Source organism: Takifugu flavidus, chromosome 3, assembly GCF_003711565.1.
Source record: "Takifugu flavidus isolate HTHZ2018 chromosome 3, ASM371156v2, whole genome shotgun sequence".
NCBI lineage: Eukaryota > Metazoa > Chordata > Actinopteri > Tetraodontiformes > Tetraodontidae > Takifugu > Takifugu flavidus.
In genome coordinates this window covers 3334990-3357885 of record NC_079522.1, presented here as the reverse complement: position 1 = coordinate 3357885, position 22896 = coordinate 3334990, and the positions used below count along the sequence as shown (strand labels likewise).

Below are 22896 nucleotides of genomic sequence, written 5' to 3'. Positions count from 1 at the left end.
GTAAAAGTCAGCATTTTTCAGAGCTGCTTGATGAACCCGTGACGAGAAATGATGCAGGCGTGTGTCAACGCCACAGAGGTGGCGATACAGCAACGCTTAGCTCCGCCCCCTTAGAACTTATTGAAGAACTTATATGGAGTTCCTGGAAAAACTTGGCTTTTAATTAGAATTTACAGCCTGAACTGAATTTCAACTTGTTTGGAATTGACAGGATTTAAGACAGAACTCAAAATGATGTCACTTTATTTCAACTGTGAGTTTGATTTTGTGTGTTTTTAACATTGTAGTTTCGAGACACTGATGTTTAACAGATCAGTGATCCAGATTAGAGCGGAACAAACAGGTTCTGAGAAGTCGAATCCTCAGATTCCAAAACAAAAGCAGAACAAGAAAAGTTCGGAGAACTGGCTGTTTCTTTTTTCTGTTCAGGATTTGACTTGTTGCTTGTTTGTTCCCTGAGAAGTTGCTGTTGTTCAGGCAACTGACGTGATCTTCGGTCCATCGTTCAGTCTCTGAGTCTAGTGATGCGTTCAGGAGCAGCAGCGCTGCTGGCTGGCTGGCTGGCTGGCTGGCTGGCTGGCTGGCTGGCTGGCTGGCTGGCTGTCTGTCTGTCTGTCTGTCTGTCTGTCTGTCTGTCTGTCTGTCTGTCTGTCTGTCTGTCGTATTTGTTCCTGTTGTGCAGTTGTGAGACGAGATGATTTCATGTGTGGATCATTGTGGAGTTGTTGAAGCCCTGAGGTGAAACCAGACTCAGCAGGACGTGAGCGTCCTCGACGTGGACAGACTGAGCATCACTGAGTGTGAAGAGTTGCTTTATTGGCAGACTCAAATACCAACAGGACATTAGGAAGCTGACTCGGTGCCTCAGCCAGAGTAAATATGTCCGTCACTGTGGGACGTTTTATGTCCGTCCTCTCCAACCGGATGTTTCTGCCTCCTGCTGCTCTGAAGGTCCTTTCCCTCATCATCCTGCAGGTGGCAGCAGCGACGTCAGACTCTTCAGGAGAACTTGATGTTGGCGTGAAGCAAAGAACCTGAGCAGGTAACAGCGGCGTCACGGTAGGAAGAACAACTTCAGCAGCTTGGCTGATGGTTTGGCTGAAACTGTCCTGTGGCGTGTGTGACCCTGCTGGTGTGTGTTGGCATCATTTCCTCTTCTGTCTGTCCAGAAATTTTTGCCTCCTCTCAACAGGGATCTCATCCAGGCTGATGCCATGGTTACTGGCCCTGAGACAGGCAGGGGAGGCAGACAGGAGAGAGAGAGACAGGTGAGATGGGAAGGCGAGTCAGACAGGGGATATGGAAAAGGAGACGGGAAGAGAGGCAAGCAGGGGAAAACGACGGGGGAGACGGACGTTCTTACCCTCCGGTGAGGTCCGGAGGAACCGGAAGTGGTTTGTCGAACCCGTCTCGACCCACCAGCCAGTACGTGTCCACGGCTCCTTTCACCTGCAGCAACAACCAGTTCAGTTTCGTGATTTCTGCATCATTAGGAGCACCTGTGACGGTACCTGGGTCTTCCTGGTCTCCATGTGGTAGCCCAGTTTGAGGCTGGTCAGGACCTTCACTGTATTCAGGCTGATGTGAATCCTGTAGGCTGGATGAGCCAAAAACATGATTACGGATCAGCTATTGAAGCTGGGCCACGACACGTTCCTGTCCAGGTCTCTTTCGAACTCACGCAGTCCAGATGCTTCCATGTGTGACGCCGTGGTGACGGTGTCTCCGAACAGGCAGTACCTGGGCATCGTGAGGCCAACCACGCCTGCGACCACCGCCCCTGCACACACACGGAGAATTAAACCCCGATGGTGGTCCGGTCAGGATGGCGGCGCTGCTGGGTGTCAGGAGCCACCTGAATGGAGGCCGATGCGGATCTTGACTTTGATCTCCGGCATGTGTTTGATCTTAAAGGCTGCTATTGAGTGCAGGATGTCCAGAGACATGTTGGCCACCTCAGCCGCGTGCCGGTTTCCGTTCCTGTTGGGAACACCTGAAGCCACCATGTACGCGTCTCCAATGGTTTCCACCTGCCCACAAACCATCATCATCGCCTTGATTTCTGACCCATGACGGGTTTCACGCCAGGATACTGGTGCATATGGGATGTTGCTACCTTGTAGACGTCATGAGTAGCAATGATGGCATCAAACATGGTGTAGAGATCGTTCAGGAGGTCGACGACCTGCGCACACACACACACACACACACACAGCTGAAGCGTCTAATCGGCGCTGATGATTGACAGCGTTTCACTGACCTCGATGGGTTCGCTGAGAGCCGAGATGGTGGTGAATCCGACAATATCGCTGAAATAAAGCGTACTCTCTGCGTAATGCTCCGGCCGCACCGGCTTGCCTTTCTTCAGCGCCTGGGCCACAGACCTGCAACACAGGATCCCACAGGTTGCATCAACAGGCTGAGGGGGCAGGGGAGCCACATCAAGCCCGTTTCCAGGGTGTCCTCACTTCGGCAGGAGCTGCCCCACCAACTTGTCTGTTTTGCTTCGCTCCACCTCCAGTTCTTCCGTTCGCTCCCGGATCAGATCCTCCAGGTTAGAACTGTACTGTTCCAACATTCGCAGCATGGAGTCGATGATGTTTGCCTTCTTTCCTTTGTTGATACCCCGAAACTGCAACACAGCACACAGACGTCTGTTAGACTGGAGCTGCAGTGACCTGTGTGGGCCAGCAGGGGGCAGCCCTCAGCTCCTCTTACCTGCTTGAAAATATCATCGAAACACGGCCTCTTAGTGGGTTCTTCATTCCAGCATTCATTCATCAGACTGAGACACTCGGTGGGAGCTTCGTCCACAGAAACCAAAGGTCTGCAGAGAGGAGGGGGCTTCTTCACACGCTCCACGATTTCTGAAGGACAGACAGGTTGTCAGACAGGTGGACAGACGGGCTGTCAGACAGGTGGACAGACGGCTGCCTCACCACGCGCAGGCATGTCCATCATGGCGTACGGCAGCGTTCGTGTGATCACTTCCTGAATGATGATGGAGAAACTGAAAACGTCGCCGGCAAACGAACCTCCTTCGACTGGATTTCTCAAGAGTTCTGGAGCCACCCACAACAGTTCTGACAGACAGGTGCAGTCAGACAGACAGGTTCACACGGTGGAATACACACGACAGCGTTGACTTTTGGGTGTCCGTTACCTTGCTCATCTTCAGGAAGCTGAAGGTTCTGAGAGTGAAGGATCATGTGAAGTCCATAGTCGGTGACTTTCAGAACAAAACGGCCGTCGACTAAACAGTTTGTGGACTTCAGACGTCCGTGGCACAGACCTCGTAGATGGAGATACTTCATCCCCTGAAACAGAGACGTCACATAATGCGCAGCGAGAGCCGAGGAAACCACAAATGGACCTCCTCTGACCTTGATGAGGTCCATCAGCAGGGACGACTTAAACATCCAGTCCAGCCTCATGTCGCCGTCGGCCAGCAGGTCGGCCAGACTGCCCCGAGGACAGTGTTCCACCACCAGAGCGAAGATCCCAGAGTCCAAAAACAGACCCAGGTACAGGTTCAGGTTCTCGTGTCGCATCTCCCGGAGCTGGACGGCACAGGCAGCGAAACGGGGCGTCATTTATGATTGACAGCTGCTAGAAACTGGACAAACGCCCAACAAGTGTCCTGATCCTAAATGGATGTTTTGGAGCGCGCGGAGGTGAAGGTAACCACTGGTTTGTGATGTCTGATGGCATCTTTTTAGCTGCGTTCGGTGAAGAGACATACCTGACTGAACAGATTCTTGGTGTTCTGATTGACAGACGGTATCGTCTTTCCAACGGGAAACTTCTTCAGCCAAACCCAGTCGCCCTGGAGACGGCACATCCAATCAGAGAACAGAGTCAGGCAAGCATGAGCAGCTCGAGCACCGCCTCCATTAGCCACCACGTGTAAAAGCGGACTGGCACAGGTGCAGGTGTACCTCCAGGATCCCGACATTGGAGCTCTCAGGTGATGTCAGGATGTAACTTCGGGCAGCTGAGCGTACTGGAGTCTTAATCTCCAGAAGACTCCTCATGATCGACTCGTCGTTCAGTTTCTTGAGACAGAACAGCAGAGAGGAACGTGGAGTAGCGTCGGTACCGTGACAGCCGCGACTGACCGCTGCGGTGGCGGACACTCACCTTCTTGCTGACTTGAGTATCGATGAAGACGATGTTGTCCAACGTCAGGACGAGTTTGGCGATGCTTTGGGCCCTTCTGTACTTCCTGGAGACACAGGGAGTCATCAGGCTTTACCATAACTAACAACTATGAGAGGTCACGTGCGAGAACCTCACCTAAACCAGTAGAGAAGAGCTCCAACCAGCAGGCACAGCAACAGGAAGATGAAGAACAGGGTGGTGGCGTCCAAGCCTGCAGATGAGCAACACTAGTGACAACTGTCCTGTCCCAATAAGCGTCCCGTCGAGGGACCTTTCATCTAAAGTTCATACTGGACAAATGTCCCACCCTCCAGGCAGGTCTGTGAACGCACCTCCACTGCAGGCCTCCTCTGGATTGAACCAGCAGAAGTTGTCTTTAGAAGGTCTTCCTCCAGGGAAAATGAAGGAGCGACTGAGCGGCCTCAGGCCTCCGAGCTGCCCGCCGCTGTGTGTGGGAGCGAGCGAGTGTGTCGGCACCAGACGGTCGCCGTCACTATTCAGCACCACATACTTGGCCTGGAGGCCTCGGCCCTCCTTCCCTCCATACAACAGCTGATGAAATGGACGATCACAACCAGCTCATCCATCAATCGCATCACATCAGGGGTCCAAAACTATTATTCATTGCCACATTCTTTTGATCTAATCTGTTTATTGAGAAGTGATCAGCCGTTTCTGACCTGGTTGAAACCCTGGAATTCAAAGCCTCCATCTGAGTGGATGACCTGGTCGCCCGTGACCCAGCGCCCGCCCCCCGCCTGACGCCGCTCTTCTACCGACTTGGCAATAAAATAGACCATGTTAAAGATGGTCCCGAAGACCGGAGACACCTGCAGGGAGAATGGATCACAAACCACTGTGTTACATTCATACATTTACTGATTGATTGTGGGAAAGGGGTTGAAACAGGTCGGCTAAGATTGTGGCGAGCAGAGACTCATCTCAGCTACGCAGACAGGCGCAGAAAATAAAATCTTCATGGTCACCGGATGAAAGGATTCAGTGGAAGTGTACCAGACTCAAGTTGTCCTTCAGATGTTATTATTGTTTTCCACTGAGTAGAAGAAGCATGCAGGAAGAGGCAGGTCGGGATTCGGAGCGAGCTGTTCCTGTTGGACTGAACGAGCAAATCTCCCTCAAGCAAAATCTACACTGGCTCAGGTGGTGATTCCTGCCTGGGTGTCTGTTCATTCACGTCCTCCAGGATCAATCTGACACTGATTGATGAGAGTTATGGAAAAGTAGATGGTGATCATCAAATGTTTTTAAAAAGATTCATCCCTAATCAGATTTTGTTTTACAGAACTTATTTAAGGATTTATAAATGATTCAGGAAGAGATCAATTCCAGATTGAGCAAAGCTGCCACCTAGTGGTTACACTTGGTACTGTTGATTCCACAGACCTGCGGTTCAGGTTCGGAACGTCTCACACCCGGAACTATTGTTTGGTGTCGCAGCACAACGAACTCGTTTTATGGACGTACAACAAACAAATGCGCCGTTTTTGCGACACACGGGCTGTTTCCGAAACCACACACTCGTTCCCTCCTCACTACATGGGGGACATTAAGTGAACTACGTAGCGCACTCAATTCAAAGTTAGCTTTCGGACACTACGGCGCACGTAAAATGACGTAATGTTGTCGCATAATAATTACGAACCGGTCGCCGGGAAAAGTGGCCAGGTCCATTTAATTATTTTAACCCATCCGAAACATACCCAAACCCATTCAGCGGTCGTTTCTTTGAAAATGCAATATTTTACCCTATTATTATCTTTATATAATAATAATAATAGATTAAAATATTAAATATAAATAATAAAGGCAAAAACAAGGTATGGGGGTGGTTTCGGACACAGCCAAGGAGAAGCGACGGACGCGCGCAACAATAATGTTGATTTAAAAGAGCCCCCAACGAAGCAGGTCGTTCTTTGAGCACCGGAAGTGTGTGTTTTGGAGGAAGAATGCTTTTACTAAAAGAATCTAAGAGATTCTGTCGGATTATTTGCCAGTGGATCTCGAATAGAGCTCCTCACTACGGTGCGGGGGGAGATCCGCCACCGCAGCAGCACCTGCTGAGATCAGCTCAACATGTTTGATCGAGGTGACCTCTGACCTCCCTGAGAAGGGTTCGGGATTAGTGTGGAGAGGAGCATCCAGTCACATAATTGACCCGATGCCTGAAGGCCACGCCCACTCCCGTCCAGCACACTTTAGGAGCGTTACCTGAGTAACAGCCACAGGTGAGCGGATCTCACGATTGATTTGCAGCTCCCGAAGAGTCTCGTAGAAGCTCTGGTCCGAGGCCATGGTGACAGTCAGGACTGAAGTGTAGGCGTGCCGTAGCTGGGTGCTATTGGTCAGCTGAGGAAAGACTGTGTCCTGATTGGACAGGAATGAAGAAGCTATAACCACCGAGAACCTCACCAGAACATGAAAACAGATCCAGGCTGTTCTAATTGGTTACCTGGTACGGCATGGCATAGAGCAGGGCGTCATAGGGAATGAAGACGTAACCCTTAGACACCATCCCCATCTCCAGAGCTTCCAACAGAAGTTCTCCTTGATCCTCTCCACCAATCAGCAAAGAGCTCATGCACATGATGACCACTGAAGCACAGACATCATCAAATGTTCTCTGATGTGTGTTTTCAATGTCGATGACATCATCATCTATGGTTCTTTGAATTTTGTGCTTGTGATTTGACCTCTGACCTTTGACCTTGTCGGCGCCTTGGATCCGTTTCAGTGCCTCTCTGGCTCCGCCCTTGCCGCTGCTCTCCATGGCAACCACAGGACCAATGGGCAGTCCCAAAGCTCTGAGGCCAGAGGCCAGTTCCTGTCCTGTGCTCTCCCAAAGGTCGGACGGAGCTAAAAGAACATTTTATAGCTCCTTTATCGAGGTCGTTGTCTTCTCTGGAACTCTGTGGTGCACATGGCCATCAGACCACGCCCCTCCCCCGTGGACGCTCACCTGAGATGACGGCCACGTGAGCCCAGCCGAAGTACCGCAGAACAGCGAACAGAACTCTGGTTGGTGGGGTGATGGGAGGCAGATTGGGCCAGTTGGCGTCCAGGCAGCCTGGAGACGCTAGCCCCGCCTCCCAGTGCTCAGCGAATAACGCCGCAGCGCGACAGAGCATCGGGTTAAAAGGCCCGATGTAGACGTGGCCGTAACCCTCCATGTCCCCCAGATCAGCCAGAGCTGAAAGAAACCAACGAAGAAGAAACCTAGAATGATTCACCTCTATTTCTTCTTCTGAACCATCTTTCAGACGTTACTCATGAAGGACTCTTGATGCGTTTAAGGACCTTTGGACACTGAACAGTCCTCGTCCAGCAGTTTGACACTGTAGTGGTATCCTCTGCTCAGAGTGCTGGCGCTCTGTATCCTTGACAACGCCAGGTTGGCCGCGGCTGTGGGCATCGCCCGGGAGAACATGGGGTCACATGACCAGGGACCAATCAGGGCTATCTTAAAGGTTGCAGACCAGACCAGCGCCATGTGCAGCAACCAGAGACATGACCTGAGCAACCACCTCATCCTGCACACCTGCAACACACCACACAAACAGGAAGTGCATTAGGATGAGGACATCGTCCACAAAGGCTCCTGATCAGCTACGTGGACGGCTGGGCCTTCGGATCAGACAGGTGCCGTCGGTTCGATGACCCACGCCAGACTCTTGTTGGTCAGCGTCACGGCCTGAATCCACCTGAATACCGTGACCTCCGACCTCTAAATCTTCACATGTTAATGCTTGCTGACACCATTAGCTAATGCTAAAGAGCGCTAAGTACTCTAACTATAGTAACAATGCTAAAACTCTTAACACAAGCTGAGAGGAAGATGACCGCCCTGCACCATCATCATCATCAAATCTAAACTCAGCTCATCACACCTGGTGACCACACCTCCACCTTTTCACTGTCACACACACACACACACACACGAGCAGCAGTTCGGCTGCAATAAGGAGGAAACAACATCATCATCATCATCATCATCGTCGTTTACCTTCGCCGTGCTCATGAAGTTGGCTGCTATGAAAACTACGACAGCTCTTTCATTCCGTTAAGAGTTTCGGGAACAAGAGTTTGAGGCCCAGCCGATGTTCACGGCCACTCTGCAGCCCGAGTTACATCTGTCAGAACTTCACCAGAATCGGACTCACAACAGCTCTTTAGAATCCAGCTAACTGCAGCACGTCGGCTAAATAATGTTGCGTTGTCTCTCGTTAATGAACTCCATGTTTATTAATGGCATCAGAATATTTAAATAAAGAACTGAGGCCTTTAATCCAATCATGTAAAACACACACACACAAACAACTAAAAGCCTCAGCCTGAAGATAAATTGCAAAACTTAATGTGAGAATATGTAGCTGAACCAATAAAACCAGGCTGATGACATCATACCTGTTTCAGACAACCATCGGTAAATAAACAACAGTCGGTCAGTGTCGAGGAAAGAAAGAAAGAAAGAAATCCTTCAGTGACAAACCAGAGCAGAAAATGCTGATGTCAGGCAGAGCGAGGGAGCGAATGAGAGAAACAGAGGGCGAGAGAGGATGAGGGACAGAGAGAGGGAGGGAGGAAGAGAGAGAGGGGATGAGGGACGGAGAGAGGGAGGGAGGAAGAGAGGATGAGTGAGATAGAGGATAAGGGATGGAGAGAGAGGGAGATCTGCTTTTTTTAAATCTTCTTTAGACTTCAGCACAAACCTGGAGTCAGTAATGAGAGGAGTGTGTGTGTGTGTGTGTGTGTGTGTGTGTGGTGGGGGGGGGTCGGTCCTGACTGATGGCCTGTGGTTTGATGTCAGGACGCCGTGTCGGCCATCTTGGACAGACGACCCCCTCGTTAGGTGACCATGTGACACGTGACTTGTGCCCACACACGTTTGAGCGATATTGTCAGACTGGCGGCGAGACGGATCGGACGCCCTCCAAGGACTCAAACACAGAGCGTAAGTTTAGGTTGTGACGGAAAGTTTGGCCAAGACATCAGGTGGCGCTCTGGCTGTCAGAAGCCCCACCCACAAATGCATTTCTTTAACATGAATGAGCTGGACGTCCTAAAGGGGCGGGGCATGTTCAGCAGTGTAAATCACAGCACTGACAGCTGATTTGTTAATCCTGATCAGATCACAGCTCCCAGCTGGTCTGAGCCCAGAATAGATTCAGGATTAGTCCTGCAAGGTTAGGGTTAGGGTTAAGGTTAGGGTTGGGGTTGGGGTTGGGGTTGGTTAGGTTGGGTTAGGGTTAGGGTTAGGTTGGGGTTGGGTTAGGGCCTCCAGCAGCCTGGAGGTCTGATCCATGACCCAGCTGGGGCACCAGTGGGAGGTGCAGATTCATCCGGGGTCGTCGCGGCGCCACAATCCCGCTGTGATGGGCAACAACAGCTGAAACAGGAGCCGCAGACTCCAGCGTCAGAGGCGGAGCTAATAAGCACGCCAGCATCTGGCCAACACACCGTCTCTGGTGCGACCCGACGCTCTTCGGAGCGCCGATCACATCAAGGAATGTGGATCAATCTTCGAGAAGCTCAAATCACGCAAAGCGACCACCTCATCACTCCAAGGACGTTTGTAGCTGCCCAGAAAGATGCCTGATGTCGTTGAGGCTGTAGTGGGCGGAGCTTAAATGCAAGAAAACCTGGATGATCGACACGAAACAGCAGTTCTCATTCAGTTTGAATTTAATCAATATTTTCTGATCAACAATCAATCTGACAGATCAATAAACAAAACAACTTATCCGCTGTTGAGCCTCTCACACACACACACACACACACACACCACACACACACACACCCCCGTTGGGCAGATCAACGTGTCCTGATTGGCCAGCAGGGGTCAGCTGACACCTTTGTGCTCATCAGAGGGAGATCTTGGTATTTCTGAAGCTGGAGTTGTCCCTGAAACACAATAAACGTTCATTGGTGATCAATCAATGACATCACTCGCTCACAGAACATCTGTGCACAACCGCAGGTGCTCCTCCTCCTCCTCAGTTCCTCGTCAGAAGCTTGTGTGTCTGTGAAAACGTCGTCACCGTGGGCCAAGCGTAACGTTAACAGCTGCTGAACAGCTGTGTTCGCCGGCCGGCGACTGAATGAATGAATGAATGAATGAATGAATGAATGTTGGAGGCGGCTGTAGTCATGGTGATGTCTGGGGACCAGACCTCCTCCAGTCCTGCTCAAAGTGTGTCCAGGTGGAATTTCTAAATGGTCCAGGACTTTATTCTCCTAGAGAATATGGCCACGCCCCCTACGAATAGTCGACCAATCTGGACAAAATGGTCGTTAGATTGATCGTTAAATAACGAATGTTAGTTGGAGCCCTAATCAGGAGGACTGCTGCTCGTGTGCTCCACAGCACTTCTGGAGGGGGCGCCGGATTTTACTACAAACTATATACGGAACATACAATATAATTCCTTTACACACGACATAATAAACTACACACCAACTACACAACTACATACGAGCTTTACACTGTTTTTACTGAATTATGTGCTTCCTACACAAATATCAGCATCAGACACACTGCTGACTATTGCTTTAGTGTAAACATCAATGCAGCTTTACTGTAAACATCAACTCTTTATGCCTATAAGGACCTTTACATTAACCACTATGGATCAGCCTGACCTGTTAGCTATTGGTGGTGGGGGCACTGGAGGAACCCACAGAGGCCAGTTTGTGCCAGTCGTCCAACCTAACCCTAACCCACCACATCTTCTACTTACTTTAATGCTTTCTACTATTAAACTCGAGTCGCGGAGCCACTTCACGCGTCCCAGTCCTACCTGAGGCTGTCATTGTGGGTCTTGTACTCCATGATGGTGTTGGTGGGAAGGTTCAGAACTCGTCTCAAAGTGTCTCGAATTCTTGACGTCGTCATTTGGTCATTAGAGGTTCTGTTCCAGATCGACAGGATATCCTCCTGATGCAGAGACATGATATTCAGCTTTTTTTTAAATTGTATTTGGTCCCACCAGGGCAGAGGTCAGGATCCATGGTTGCCATGACAACATCAGACTAAAGCTTTCTAGGTCGGTCTGCTGTGATCAACATGAAGTAAATGTGGCCTCCATAACCTCTAGCCCCCCTCATCCATGAACATCATACAGTGTATTTTTTATGTTGTCAGCTGGAAACTGCAGAAACACAAACAGGAAGTTGTGCAGGTGTGTGTCAGGCCGGAGGCAACGGTGTTTCAGTGCAGCAGCACGTCTGGGCCCGATGCTGTTCTAGTGCTGCAGCAGCTGTGGCAGCAGTGGAATACCTGGAAGCGTATGGAGACAACAGCGCCACAGATCTCCTCCCCCACCATGAACTGTTCTCCCAGCATGGCCAGTATGATGTTCTCCCAGAACCGACTGGCCAGACCTTTCCGCAGACGGATGATCCACTTCCCCCCACTGCGGTTCGACTCGTCCTGCCAGGGAAAAGGGTCAGAGAGGTGGTGTGAGACAGATCTGAGACCTGTGACCAGGACGCTGAGGTGATAGTTCTGAACTGGTTCTGTGCTGGGCGGATCCAGCTTTAACACTGACGTTTTACTCTTTCACCGCGGGTTCTGGGCAGCTGAGCACATCCTCCTGTAAACTGTGATACCGAATTTATCCAACTGTGCTTTTCTCTGGTCTCTTACAGGAACAGAACAAACACGGGTCACGTCAGTCCAATGATGGACACATCAGTGTCCCCCACAGCTGTGTTTGTTACAAAAGACGTCACTAGAGGTGCAGGCCGCTATGCAGGCCCCGCCCACATTGACAAAATACTACAGCAGATGGTACTATCAGAGCATTAACAGTATCCACACTACAGTGCTACAGGAGCTGCGCTACAGTGCTACAGGAGCTGTGCTACAGGAGCTGTGCTACAGGAGCTGTGCTACAGTGCTACAGGAGCTGTGCTACAGTGCTACAGGAGCTGTGCTACAGTGCTACAGGAGCTGTGCTACAGGAGCTGCGCTACAGTGCTACAGGAGCTGCGCTACAGGAGCTGCGCTACAGTGCTACAGGAGCTGCGCTACAGTGCTACAGGAGCTGTGCTACAGTGCTACAGAGCTGTGCTACAGTGCTACAGGAGCTGTGCTACAGTGCTACAGGAGCTGTGCTACAGGAGCTGCGCTACAGTGCTACAGGAGCTGCGCTACAGTGCTACAGGAGCTGTGCTACAGTGCTACAGGAGCTGTGCTACAGTGCTACAGGAGCTGTGCTACAGGAGCTGCGCTACAGTGCTACAGGAGCTGCGCTACAGGAGCTGCGCTACAGTGCTACAGGAGCTGCGCTACAGTGCTACAGGTAAACTACACAACCAGCTGCTACGCTGCGCTACAGGAGCTGTGCTACAGTGCTACAGGAGCTGTGCTACAGTGCTACAGGAGCTGTGCTACAGTGCTAGAGCTGTGCTACAGGAGCTGCGCTACAGTGCTACAGGAGCTGCGCTACAGTGCTACAGGAGCTGCGCTACAGGAGCTGTGCTACAGGAGCTGTGCTACAGGAGCTGTGCTACAGTGCTACAGGAGCTGCGCTACAGTGCTACAGGAGCTGTGCTACAGTGCTACAGGAGCTGTGCTACAGGAGCTGTACTACAGTGCTACAGGAGCTGTGCTACAGTGCTACAGGAGCTGCGCTACAGTGCTACAGGAGCTGTGCTTGACGTTACCTCCCACATCGGTTTGATCCCCTCCTTGAACAGGTGAAAGTCACTGTGTCCACTCAGATCACCTGGTCGAATCAGGTGACTGTAAAACCTCCAGAACTGCTCCACCTGAACACACACAAAATTACTTCTGAGGAGAATTGTTCCACCTCGTGTACCAACTTTAGCCCTTTAATGGATGATAATGATAATAGACAGAACTTTAACATAAGCTATATTATCCCTAGTGTATATTTCAAATTGAATATCTATCAAATAGAAGATTAGAATATATGAGGAACGTGTGTGCGTGTGTGTGTGCGTGCGTGTGTGTGTACGTACCGATGCTACGGTGCCAATCTGCCGAATGTTTTGCTCATAACTCTGAGAACTTGCAGGACGACTCGGCGTTCTTCTGCTGTACCGGAAGGTGTAGTTGTACTGGAGGGGGTGTTCTCCTACCGCTGGACACACTGTCTGCCAAGACAGACTCACAATCAAATAGGTAAACAAGACAACAGACACACGTATCAGAAACACAGGCAGGCTCCTACCTTGCGTCGATTGTTGTTGTTTGTTCCATCACTGTTGTCATGGTGACACTCAGACTCTTCTTGGATTCTCTCGTCTTTTGGACTGAAAACAGAGTGAACAACCGACCGTTAACACCCTTATTAAAGTTGTGTGTTCTGTAAAGTGCGCCACCTAGTGTCCAGGCCGAGGGGTCAGCAGGTCACAGTTTTGTCTGGTCTACAGGAAAACGATGCTGTTTTCATCCTCCAACCAGTTACAGGCCTTGATGCTGGTTAATTTTATTTATACGAAATACTTCATGGTTCATTGTGACGTCAGTCCCGATAATCGGTTTAATGGCCCAGATCTAATCTGGTTTTCGGCTGTTCCGTCAGTTCTGTCATTTAGAATCAGGTCGGTTCGTCGTGGTGGTGTCCAGAAAACAACGTTTAATTCACACACACGGATGCACTTTTTAGGTTCAGTAATTAATCACAACTTTCCTTTTCGCTTTGGAGTTAAACACAAGCCCAGTTTGATCTATTTTATGACATTTTTGTGTGTTAAATGATCTCTCGCGCGTGTTTCTGCCCGGTTATGGACCAGCAGGTGGTTTCATGCTGTATCGATTAGCTTGTTTTCATCGTTAAAGTGATTGGAATTTCAAGCCGTTACTGACAACATATGTTTAAAAACGCCCGTTGCCGAATAAAACGTGATTTTGAAAATCGTGGATGTTTGTTGTTACACAGGTGTCCAATAAAATAACGTGTAAGAGTTGGTCTCATTGCTCCAGTGAGCCGAATGCTAGCTGCTAGCTGCGCTCGGGCTAATGCTAGGCTCTCTCACCGCTCCAGCTGGTTCATCCCTCCTCGGTGTCACTCTCTTCTCTTGGATCCTCCGTTTGACCAGTTTCGCTCGGTTATCTCGACCAGTCTGGCTGCTTCTATTCGGCCTTTCTGTCCTTCCTCGCACCAGGTTGGAAACGGTCTCCAACACCCGTGAACAACCCGACTACGGCAAGAGAGAAAGGACCATTTTACCGAGCGCGTTTCGACAATAGTTAAACTTTCCTGTAAATCGTGTTTTGAAATTGGCGCCTCCGTTTGTCACTCATTAACCCAAGTAAATATTTTATTTTTCACTTAACTGACCACATGAACAGCGGAAATGTGCACTTTTTTCATTAGAATAACACAATAAGACTTTTGTTTTATATGCTGAATGACACACAACAGGTCAAGCAAAAAGCTTTTAAATTGGAAAAATTAAGAACTATTTTTTCTTTAATTTCTGAAATAGTACAAAATTAACAAATGCTAAGACACCAATTTCTATCTCCTTCATGGGAGACAGGAAATAAAAACTGAAATAGGTTTTCTTCCCGCAGGAACAATAACACACTGATGCATTCCCATTTTTATTATTTTATTTGCTAAATGTTGTATGAAATGAAACGTAAACGGAATTGATCAGGAGAGTTAGCGTTTCTCCAATTAGTTTCTACAATTTTTTGGTTTCAAAAGATTAAAAAATTTCCGTCCAAATCGAGTGTTTGAAGATTTGATCGTAATCTGCGATCTCACTAAAATAACACTTGATAAGACTCGCCGCCCAAACCAAGCGAGGCACCGGTGCAACCATCACACAGATAAATGACATGTGGGTCAGGGCCCCTCCACCATTGTTTCAGGTCAGAGTGATCTCCATGGCGATTGGCTGAACCTGCTACAGGTGAGGCACCTCTGCAGAATGTTCTTTTCACAACATTTAGAGGAAAACATCAGCAATCAAAATCAACAATAAAAAATGTACTTCCTGATAAATACACCATCAACACACATTTTCCAAAAATTCACCAAGACCACTCATCACATACAATAGAAAACCAAAAAGACACATGACGTCGCCGGCTGCAGCTGATGATGTCATAAAGCATGCGGTGGGGGGAGGTCAGGCAGCTCACCGGTGGCCATGAAGGCTGATGTGAAAGGCTGGAGCAGAGGATGACCTCTGACCTGAGCATATACATAATAAAACCCTCCACATGAGCTGCCCCTCGGTGGCTGGCAGCCGATGGCCACTGATGGCAACGATGCTAACTAAATCTACCGAGGTCAGTGGTCCAGTGCAACTGCTAACTAGGAAACAACTACGAATTAGAGTGCAGCAGCTCAGCTAACAGGCTAACTAACAGCCGGGCATGATTAGTGCACAGTCAGATGTCTGAGATTACGATTGTCCTGAAAACATCTGGATCCCTGATATGTAGGCAAATAAATCTGGATTCAGGTCAGGACTTGAATGTGTCAAAAGCGAAGATGACGCGCATGTGATCAACCATGCAAATACCCCCAATTTCAAATATCAGTTTAAAAAAGAAAGGTCAGGTTTTACAAAACAAGATCAGACCTGCAAAAAGGTAATCCATGATTAATTTTAACTGCCCAGACAAAAACCTAAGTGAGGCATATTTGAGACCAGCTCCTCCTGACTCTGGTTCTGCCGTCCTGATTGTCATAATTAAAAGATCGATCGCTTATTGGAGGATTTATTGCTCTCGCTGTGAAAATAGATCATGTTGCTGGTCTCAGTAAAGCTTGTATCAATTCTTTCTATAAAGGTCGAGATTCTTTTTAAAATCAAATTTGATTCAAACGCTACAGTAATAAAGTCAGATAAACTACAGACCTCACAGCGCCACCCAGTGGCCGGCGGAGGCATTGTAGCTAAAATCACAGATCCGCGGACTGCATCGTGTGGGCGGGGCCAGCAGAGTAACACTCCTGCACATGCGCAGTAGGCTGCATAACCAGGAAGTGAACCCAGAAGTTAAAGTGTAATGGCATAAGGGGCAGGAGCAGTTCGGGTCCCCGTAAAGAGCAGCTTGCAGAGCTAACACTTAGCACCAACTGGAAGACTTTTAATGACATCATGTCATCATTTCCCAACATGCCTTTGGCATTCCTCCAAACTCTGACCCTGAGATTCTTGTTGTTAGGACAACCTTCCCTTCTACATAATGTTCTCTTAAAGAGATACTTCATCATCATCATCATCATAACAAACAATTTTATGTTTTAAACTACATACATGTTACATTTTTAGAGTCTGGTGTGTGTGTGTGTGTGTGTGTGTGTGTGTGTGTGTGGTGTGTGTGTGTGTGTGTGTGTGTGTCAGTGTTCGTTGGGCATGTGGCGGATGGTGTGGAAGATCCAGTCCATCTTGGTGCTCCAGCCGCCATGATGAGCGTCGTTCATCTGTTTGGTGAAATATTCCAAGGCCTCCTGCTGACTCTTCTCTGAGGGACACAGACAGACAGGTGGTCAGACAGACAGGTGGACGGGCAGACAGACAGACGGCCACTCATGTCGCTGATCTTCTGAACACAGTTTAACCGTGAATATCCAGTTTTGTGTCTGTAGTTTTTCAGGTGGTTCATGATACCCATGATGCAACAGTCCAGCTGAGCCCAGGTTAAAGGTCATCTCTGTCTTACCCAGAGCCAGGGTCTTCCTCAGGTACGCAATGTCATCGAAGCTTTGGAGTTCGGGCATTCCGCAGCCCAGAAGGAGGGAGAAGAGGTTGATGAAGAGGCTGGCATGTTGGCGAATGGCGAGGTAGGCTTTGTAGCACATCTCCTGGAACCTGAACCACAGTTATGGATCCACAACGACAGGAATCAGAATCTGTTTACTTTGGGTTCCTGAATTTGTTTAGAAATTTGGATCTGGAGGACGGTTAAATGTGAGCTGTAGGAAACTGGAACTTAACTGGAATGACCTGATCACCTTTACTAGAGCTTTAATTAATAGAAGCAGAGCGTTTTATCAACACGACTCAGAGGGATTGTCCTCTTAAAGAGGTAAGAAAAAGGGTGACACCTCTCAAACTCCTTGGTCTTGGTGGACTCCTGAACTCCTTTACTAATGACGATGAGGAAGTCCTGAGTCAGCACAAAAGGAACTCGCTCCCTCTTGTAGCCAAACTTTTTCTTCTTGTGATCCAGGAAGTGACCAAAGTCAATGTGGAACAGCTGGAAGAACGTGAAGGGGAGGAGTCAAGGGAGAGCATGGGCGGAGCTGTTGGGGACTGGCCGACGGCCTCACCTGTCCGTTCTCCTTCACCATGATGTTGGAGTTGTGCCGATCTCCAATCCCAAGGATGAAGGTCGCAACACAATAACCTGCACAAGATCTGGTGAACAGGTCAATGGCCCGGTCGTACCTGGGAGAAGCAGAGAAGAAATGAGACCGACAGGAAGCGAGGAGGACAGAGACCGGCAGATCAGGACAGTGGGTACTGACGCCTCCCCACGGTTCTTGTCTTTGAGCCAGTGGTGAAGAGTGTTGGAGTTGAACTGCAGCGCCCCCTTCAGGCCTCCTTTACACTGAATCTGCATGATGGTGAAACTGTTCTTCACCACTTCAATCAGACCCACACAGTCCCCAATGGACAAGCAGCCATACGGCAGCATGCTACACACACACACACACACACACACACACACACACACACACAGTTAGCCTGCTCACCAACAACAGTAACAGTAAGATGATGTCACAGGGCTCACCGCAGGTCCAGGCCTTGGTTCTGCCAGATGTTCTCCATGATCTTAATGATCTGTAGAGTCAACATATCCTGACGCAGGTCTGCAACACACACACACACACACACACACACACACACACAGATGCACACACACACACACACACACACCTTTACAAGTTAGTCATTTGCCCCAAATGGTGCAGCTCCTGACATCACAGTTAGCATTAGCTGTGAGCTAACTACCGTCTCCATTCTTGAAAATGATTTCATTATTGGTGAAGAGCAGTTCTGACATGATGTCAGGGTTCTCCCAGTTCAGCCACAGGGGGCGCTTTGCTGATGACATGATCCTGCATTCCTCCAGCCTGGGCGCGCACACACACACACACACACACACACACACCACACACACACACACACACACACGTACAAGGTTGGTGTGACTGTGCCCTTCTCTTCTTTCTGTCTTACTATCTCAGTGTGTTGTTTTTTGCTACCTGAGGTTTCCCAGCTGGTGAACGGGGTTTAGAGGAGAGACGAACCCCTGCAGAGCCTCCATGTAATCTGGACGAGACATGTGCTCAACCAGGAACTTCATCTGAGTCTGTGGACCAATCACAGCGGAGACGGTCGTTACAAGAATAATGAGCAGTGAAGCACATCTCAGTGAGGACATCTATACTTTTTGTGTTTCATCCTTCTTCTCTTGCTTCAGTGTGTCAGTGAGATTGACCAGTTTATCCATCGCCTCCACCTGCGCACACACACACACACACACACACACATTGTCATCACCAGATAACAGCAGATTCATCCCAGACAGCGAGTCACTGCTCAGGCCTGCGCTCACCTGTCTATTCAGGTGTTTCAGGTACATCCCACAGGCTCTGCAGAAGGCTTCTAGCAGCAGACCAAAGCGGCGCGACACCGTCTTATTGTGCATTTCTGACCTGTCAGCAAAATCTCTGGTCACACCATGCAACAGTCGCCACAGTTGTCATCAAATCTGATGATGATCCAACAAGACAACAGGGACCAGATGAACCAAACACTATTTTCCTCACTTCAGATGCCAGAAGAAGAAGTGTCCTATCCTCTGATTGGTCAGAGATTTCTTGATCAGAAAACGAGCTAGCGGATTGTCCAGGTACATTTCATACTTTAACACCTGAAACACAGTTTAGACCCTCAGATTCAACGTGCCGGTTATTGTTAGCGGTGATGTAGGTAAAGGTGTACCTGAACAAGCTGCAGCAGATACTGTGACAGCTTGTCATCCGTCAGACCTTGAACCAGGCAGCGAAGAGCAAATTCCCGAACCATCGGATCTGGGAAGTTACAGTCCAGCAACTCCAGAGCCAGCTCAGGTTCCATCAGAGACCATTCCTTCAACAAACAGTACATCTGAAGAGAAGAGGAGGAGGAGGAGGAGAGGGAGGAGGAGAGGGAGGAGGAGGAGGAGGAGGAGGAGAGGGAGGAGGAGGAGGACGAGAAGGAGAAGGAGGAGGAGAGGGAGGTGGAGGTGGAGGAAGAGGAGGAGGAAGAGAAGGAGGAGGAGGACCTGTCAGAGTGGTTGCAAATGAGCTGAAGATATTACAGCAAACTCAACTATATAGTTTACTGAAGCTAAAGGACACACTGCCCCTCTAAAATTATTTACTTTATAATTACAGTCACTGTTACCATGGTTTCCAAACAACTCATCACCAGATATATATAGTAGCCGCGTTTCAGATGGAAGGTGGGAGCTGCTGAGGCAGCACAGCCTCAGTCCTGGGGTCAGGGCCCCTGGTTTTAGGTGTTTTCTACTTCTTTTGTTAAACTTGTGAAATCCTTCCCTGTGCTTTATATGTTGTGCATTCTAAGTCATCGTGGGACCCAAGACGATTTCTGAGAAGGATCTCAGGAAGAAAACAAATGAAAGAATAAGGCTGGAGACAAAGAAGGAGACGACTGATTAGCAGGAAGCTGTGGCGAGTGTATAAAGGTCAAATTTAGGGTCATGTGTTGTGTCATTGGCTACTTGGATCCCTGCTGATCAGTTGTGTTTTTGTACCTGGGACACTTCGTCTCTGGAGTTCCATTTGACAGACAAAAGCAGCTTAGGAAGAGACTCAGGGATGTTTACACAGTAATGTCTGCAGAGAGACAGGTAGACAGAGACACATGTACACAGCAACAGACAACACAACAGAGAAAAGGACAGGTAAAACAGAGAGACGAGAAAGTGAAGCCTTAGAGACACAGACAGGTCAGCTCTTATCAAAGGAAGGCCTGCTGGTATGATGACCATAGGTGCTGCTACATTAGGCCCCGCCCTGTCTCTACATTAGGCCCCGCCCTGTCTCTACATTAGGCCCCGGCCTGTCTCTACATTAGGCCCCACCCTGTCTCTACATTAGGCTCCGCCCTGTCTCTACATTAGGCCCCACCCTGTCTCTACATTAGGCCCCGGCCTGTCTCTACATTAGGCCCCGCCCTCTCTACATTAGGCCCCACCCTGTCTCTATATTAGGCCCCGGCCTGTCTCTACATTAGGCCCCCCGGCTTGTTCTCTACATTAGACCCCGGCCTGTCTCTACATTAGCCCCACCCGGTGTCTCTACATTAGGCCCCGGCCTGTCTCTACATTAGCCCCACCTGTGTCTCTACATTAGGCCCCGGCCTGTCTCTACATTAGGCCCACCCCTGTGTCTACATTAGGCCCCACCCTGTGTCTCTACATTAGGCCCCGGCCTGTCTCACATTAGGCCCCACCCTGTGTCTCTACATTAGGCCCCGTCCAGCCCTGTGTCTCCACATTAGGCCCTGCCCTGTATCCCTACATTTGGCCCTGCCCCGCCCTGTATCTCTAGATTAGGCCCCGCCCTGTATCCCTCCATTTGGCCCCGCCCTGCCCTGTGTCTCTAGATTAGGCCCCGCCCCGACCTGTGTCTCCAGAGGAAGTCCTTCTCCTGTTCTGAGAGCTCATACAGAGGATCTTTGGAGCAGAGAGAACGAAGCTGTTCTGCATCACTTGTGGAAACGCTGCTGTCACATGCCAGTCGAGTGCTCTGACAGACAGACAGGTAAAAGCAGAAAGACAGAGAAACGTGTTAGTTTACTGGTTCTCCCCAGAGAGAACACTGTCAGGACTGCAGTTATCCATCAAGGAGTTGACCAACAGAGATCATAGGAAAGGTCATGAAACTTAGAGGAAGTATTCATGAACTAAAGGACTTTTATGTATGTTGGCTCTAAACAAACCTCTGAAACTGTAGCGTATCATTATTGAATAGTGGTGGGTGCTGCAGTTCTGCAGTATTTCATGACAGCTAAGTTCAAGTGAAGTCTCTTTGTAGATGGAGCTAAAATTATTGATGTTCTCAAGTCTTGACTCATGTAATGAAGTCTTAGATCTACATACAAAGGTTGAGCATCACAGGGAAATCAGTGCATATCGTGTGTGTTACCAGTCCGTGGCAGTAGTTGTAGCCCAGCTCTCTGCTGATGGTCCAGTTAGCATGCTCTTCTATCTGCTGCTCATCAGGGAACACAACAGTCTGGTTGAACCAGGAGAACTCGAGTTCCACACAGGGAGTCTCCTGCAGCGAACAAGTCAAGGTCAAGATCCAACACATTTAGGAACTGCCTAACTTGATGATCATGAACAGAGAGAGGTAGACGGGTGGCTTACCTTGTTAGGGTTTGAACCAGCAACGCCGATAGGATTCAGAAGGTCCTCCAGACCATGAGGAACAGGCCAGAGACTAAGTGCCACTTTACCAGAGACAAGAATGTCTTTGTAGTCAAACAGGTTGACATTCCCCCATGCCAGAGGACAGTGCTCCTGAACGACACACGTGTGGACGTGTGAGAAAATTTCATCTGGACAATGACTTTTAATCACAGTTTCACTTCCTTCCTACCTCCTTGGCCCCTTTCCTTCCCTTCACAGAGCAGATAGACAGACAGAGTCTTGCTGAACGGGGGAGGTCCGCCAGGTAGATGTCATAGGTGAGCCATTCATTCCACCTGGACACAGTTGAAGGTTCAGTCTCTGTGTGTCTCAACAGTGTATGATCTGTGCAGTATGTTGACTGTGTCTATGTTGCCTTGGGTTGGAACATGGAACTCGCTGCGTGTTGACATTGTCGCAAAGTGGCTCACCGCCGTGATAGATGCCCGTCCGCACGTAGATCTGCAACCCAAACCCGTTGGTACATTTCAGCCCCTGTATGTTCTGTAGATGCTGCATCATTGTGTAAGCACACATGACGAACAAACCTTATCAATATCTCTGATGTTGACATTCACATAGGTGGCGCAGAGCAACCGGACCCTCAGCGGAGTATTAAAAGCCCACAGAGAACGAGGGGGGGAGCCGTCCCCTCCTCCTGGACATGGGGACGGCTGAGGAGTGCGGCGACTGAAACACACATGTTAAACCGTCTGTACCTGGCTGTAGCGGCCCTACATGCTAATGAAGACTGTCTTCCATACCTATAAGAAGGTGTGACGAAGCCAGAGGCAGGAAGTTGAGAGTAGAGACTATCTTTGGACACCAACATCAAGTGAGGAAGACGACCGACGATGATGCAGGAGCGGATATACTGCAGAGAGACTGTGAGGTGAGACAGCTGCCGACAACCAGACAGGGCAGAGGTGAGTTTCATACCTTATACTGACTGAGAGGGTACTTCTCCAGTAGGTATTCATCACAGCCACACACCTGAGGAGACAGACAGACAGACAGACAGACAGACAGACAGACAGACAGACAGGTGGGTCAGGCAGGCAAGTCATTCAGAGAGAGCTGCTGGTCATGATGGTCCACGGACGGACGGACGGACGGACGGACAGACAGACAGACAGACAGCCAGCCAGCCAGGTGAGTATGACTGACAGGTAGCTTTGGGACATGTCGTGGCCCTGGTACTCCTGGACACAAACAGGTGAGTTGGACAGACAGGTGTACCTTCAGGATGTACTGGCCACGGTACTCCTGGGCATAGACAGACAGGTGAGTCA

At 49.4% G+C, this 22896-nt stretch overlaps 3 protein-coding genes and 1 long non-coding RNA gene across 7 annotated transcripts in view; all 4 read right to left on the bottom strand.

Moving 5' to 3' along the window:
- Positions 1-795: 795 nt before the first annotated feature.
- LOC130522461 (retinal guanylyl cyclase 1-like) lies at positions 796-9760 on the bottom strand. 3 transcript variants are annotated; one of them, XM_057026875.1, is made up of 24 exons: positions 8584-8765; positions 7477-7717; positions 7139-7369; positions 6880-7035; positions 6632-6774; positions 6391-6546; positions 4842-4991; positions 4494-4713; positions 4297-4372; positions 4141-4225; positions 3939-4055; positions 3743-3826; positions 3384-3560; positions 3164-3317; positions 2940-3083; positions 2719-2867; positions 2469-2632; positions 2261-2384; positions 2117-2185; positions 1856-2030; positions 1682-1780; positions 1512-1597; positions 1364-1449; positions 796-1227 (listed from the first exon to the last, which is right to left on the bottom strand). In XM_057026875.1, exons 2-24 carry the CDS (start codon positions 7706-7708, stop codon positions 1146-1148), a joined length of 3159 nt encoding a protein of 1052 aa, XP_056882855.1. In that variant the 5' UTR covers positions 7709-7717; positions 8584-8765; the 3' UTR covers positions 796-1145. The 3 variants fall into 3 exon arrangements, with proteins under 3 accessions (XP_056882855.1, XP_056882854.1, XP_056882853.1); XM_057026874.1 differs by lacking the exon at positions 8584-8765 and adding an exon at positions 9637-9760 and having other exon boundaries at positions 3164-3560; XM_057026873.1 differs by having other exon boundaries at positions 3164-3560; positions 8584-8767.
- Positions 9761-9843: 83 nt separating this feature from the next.
- On the bottom strand, positions 9844-14467 carry eif4e2rs1 (eukaryotic translation initiation factor 4E family member 2 related sequence 1). Its single transcript, XM_057026878.1, has 7 exons — positions 14185-14467; positions 13377-13458; positions 13165-13299; positions 12847-12951; positions 11456-11608; positions 10977-11113; positions 9844-10080 (listed from the first exon to the last, which is right to left on the bottom strand). Exons 1-7 carry the CDS (start codon positions 14199-14201, stop codon positions 10041-10043), a joined length of 669 nt encoding a protein of 222 aa, XP_056882858.1. The 5' UTR covers positions 14202-14467; the 3' UTR covers positions 9844-10040.
- Positions 14468-14746: 279 nt separating this feature from the next.
- Positions 14747-22896, bottom strand: part of LOC130522462 (phosphatidylinositol 4,5-bisphosphate 3-kinase catalytic subunit alpha isoform-like) — an 11437-nt gene continuing 3287 nt past the window's right edge. The window contains exons 8-28 of one of the 2 annotated variants that reach the window (XM_057026876.1): positions 22544-22597; positions 22369-22478; positions 22153-22294; positions 21981-22066; positions 21795-21900; positions 21563-21715; positions 21339-21470; positions 20815-20939; positions 19943-20024; positions 19126-19290; positions 18951-19054; positions 18737-18836; positions 18569-18640; positions 18384-18490; positions 18130-18251; positions 17909-17987; positions 17643-17813; positions 17445-17562; positions 17220-17371; positions 16835-16983; positions 14747-16636 (exon numbers count right to left, since the gene is read on the bottom strand). In XM_057026876.1, coding sequence (XP_056882856.1) covers positions 16512-16636; positions 16835-16983; positions 17220-17371; positions 17445-17562; positions 17643-17813; positions 17909-17987; positions 18130-18251; positions 18384-18490; positions 18569-18640; positions 18737-18836; positions 18951-19054; positions 19126-19290; positions 19943-20024; positions 20815-20939; positions 21339-21470; positions 21563-21715; positions 21795-21900; positions 21981-22066; positions 22153-22294; positions 22369-22478; positions 22544-22597 — 2454 coding nt within the window. In that variant the 3' untranslated portion in view covers positions 14747-16511. The remainder of the gene's footprint in view (positions 16637-16834; positions 16984-17219; positions 17372-17444; positions 17563-17642; positions 17814-17908; positions 17988-18129; positions 18252-18383; positions 18491-18568; positions 18641-18736; positions 18837-18950; positions 19055-19125; positions 19291-19942; positions 20025-20814; positions 20940-21338; positions 21471-21562; positions 21716-21794; positions 21901-21980; positions 22067-22152; positions 22295-22368; positions 22479-22543; positions 22598-22896) is intronic. The other variant, XM_057026877.1, reaches the window with a different exon arrangement.
- Positions 22652-22896, bottom strand: part of LOC130522465 (uncharacterized) — a 595-nt gene continuing 350 nt past the window's right edge. The window contains exons 2-3 of the long non-coding RNA XR_008949632.1: positions 22844-22896; positions 22652-22681 (exon numbers count right to left, since the gene is read on the bottom strand). The exon at positions 22844-22896 is cut by the window's right edge and continues 59 nt beyond it. This is a non-coding gene — a long non-coding RNA (uncharacterized LOC130522465). The remainder of the gene's footprint in view (positions 22682-22843) is intronic.

Coding starts and splice junctions, on each gene's coding strand:
- LOC130522461 (XM_057026874.1), bottom strand. CDS start 7,708: ATGAGGTGGTTGCTCAGGTCATGTCTCTGGTTGCTGCACATGGCGCTG. Junction 4,056..4,140: donor ATACTCAAGTCAGCAAGAAG/GTGAGTGTCCGC, acceptor TTCTGTCTCAAG/AAACTGAACGACGAGTCGAT. Junction 1,781..1,855: donor CCGCATCGGCCTCCATTCAG/GTGGCTCCTGAC, acceptor GTGTGTGTGCAG/GGGCGGTGGTCGCAGGCGTG.
- eif4e2rs1 (XM_057026878.1), bottom strand. Junction 11,609..12,846: donor GGATCAAACCGATGTGGGAG/GTAACGTCAAGC, acceptor TTTCCCTGGCAG/GACGAGTCGAACCGCAGTGG. Junction 11,114..11,455: donor TTGTCTCCATACGCTTCCAG/GTATTCCACTGC, acceptor TCTCTGCATCAG/GAGGATATCCTGTCGATCTG.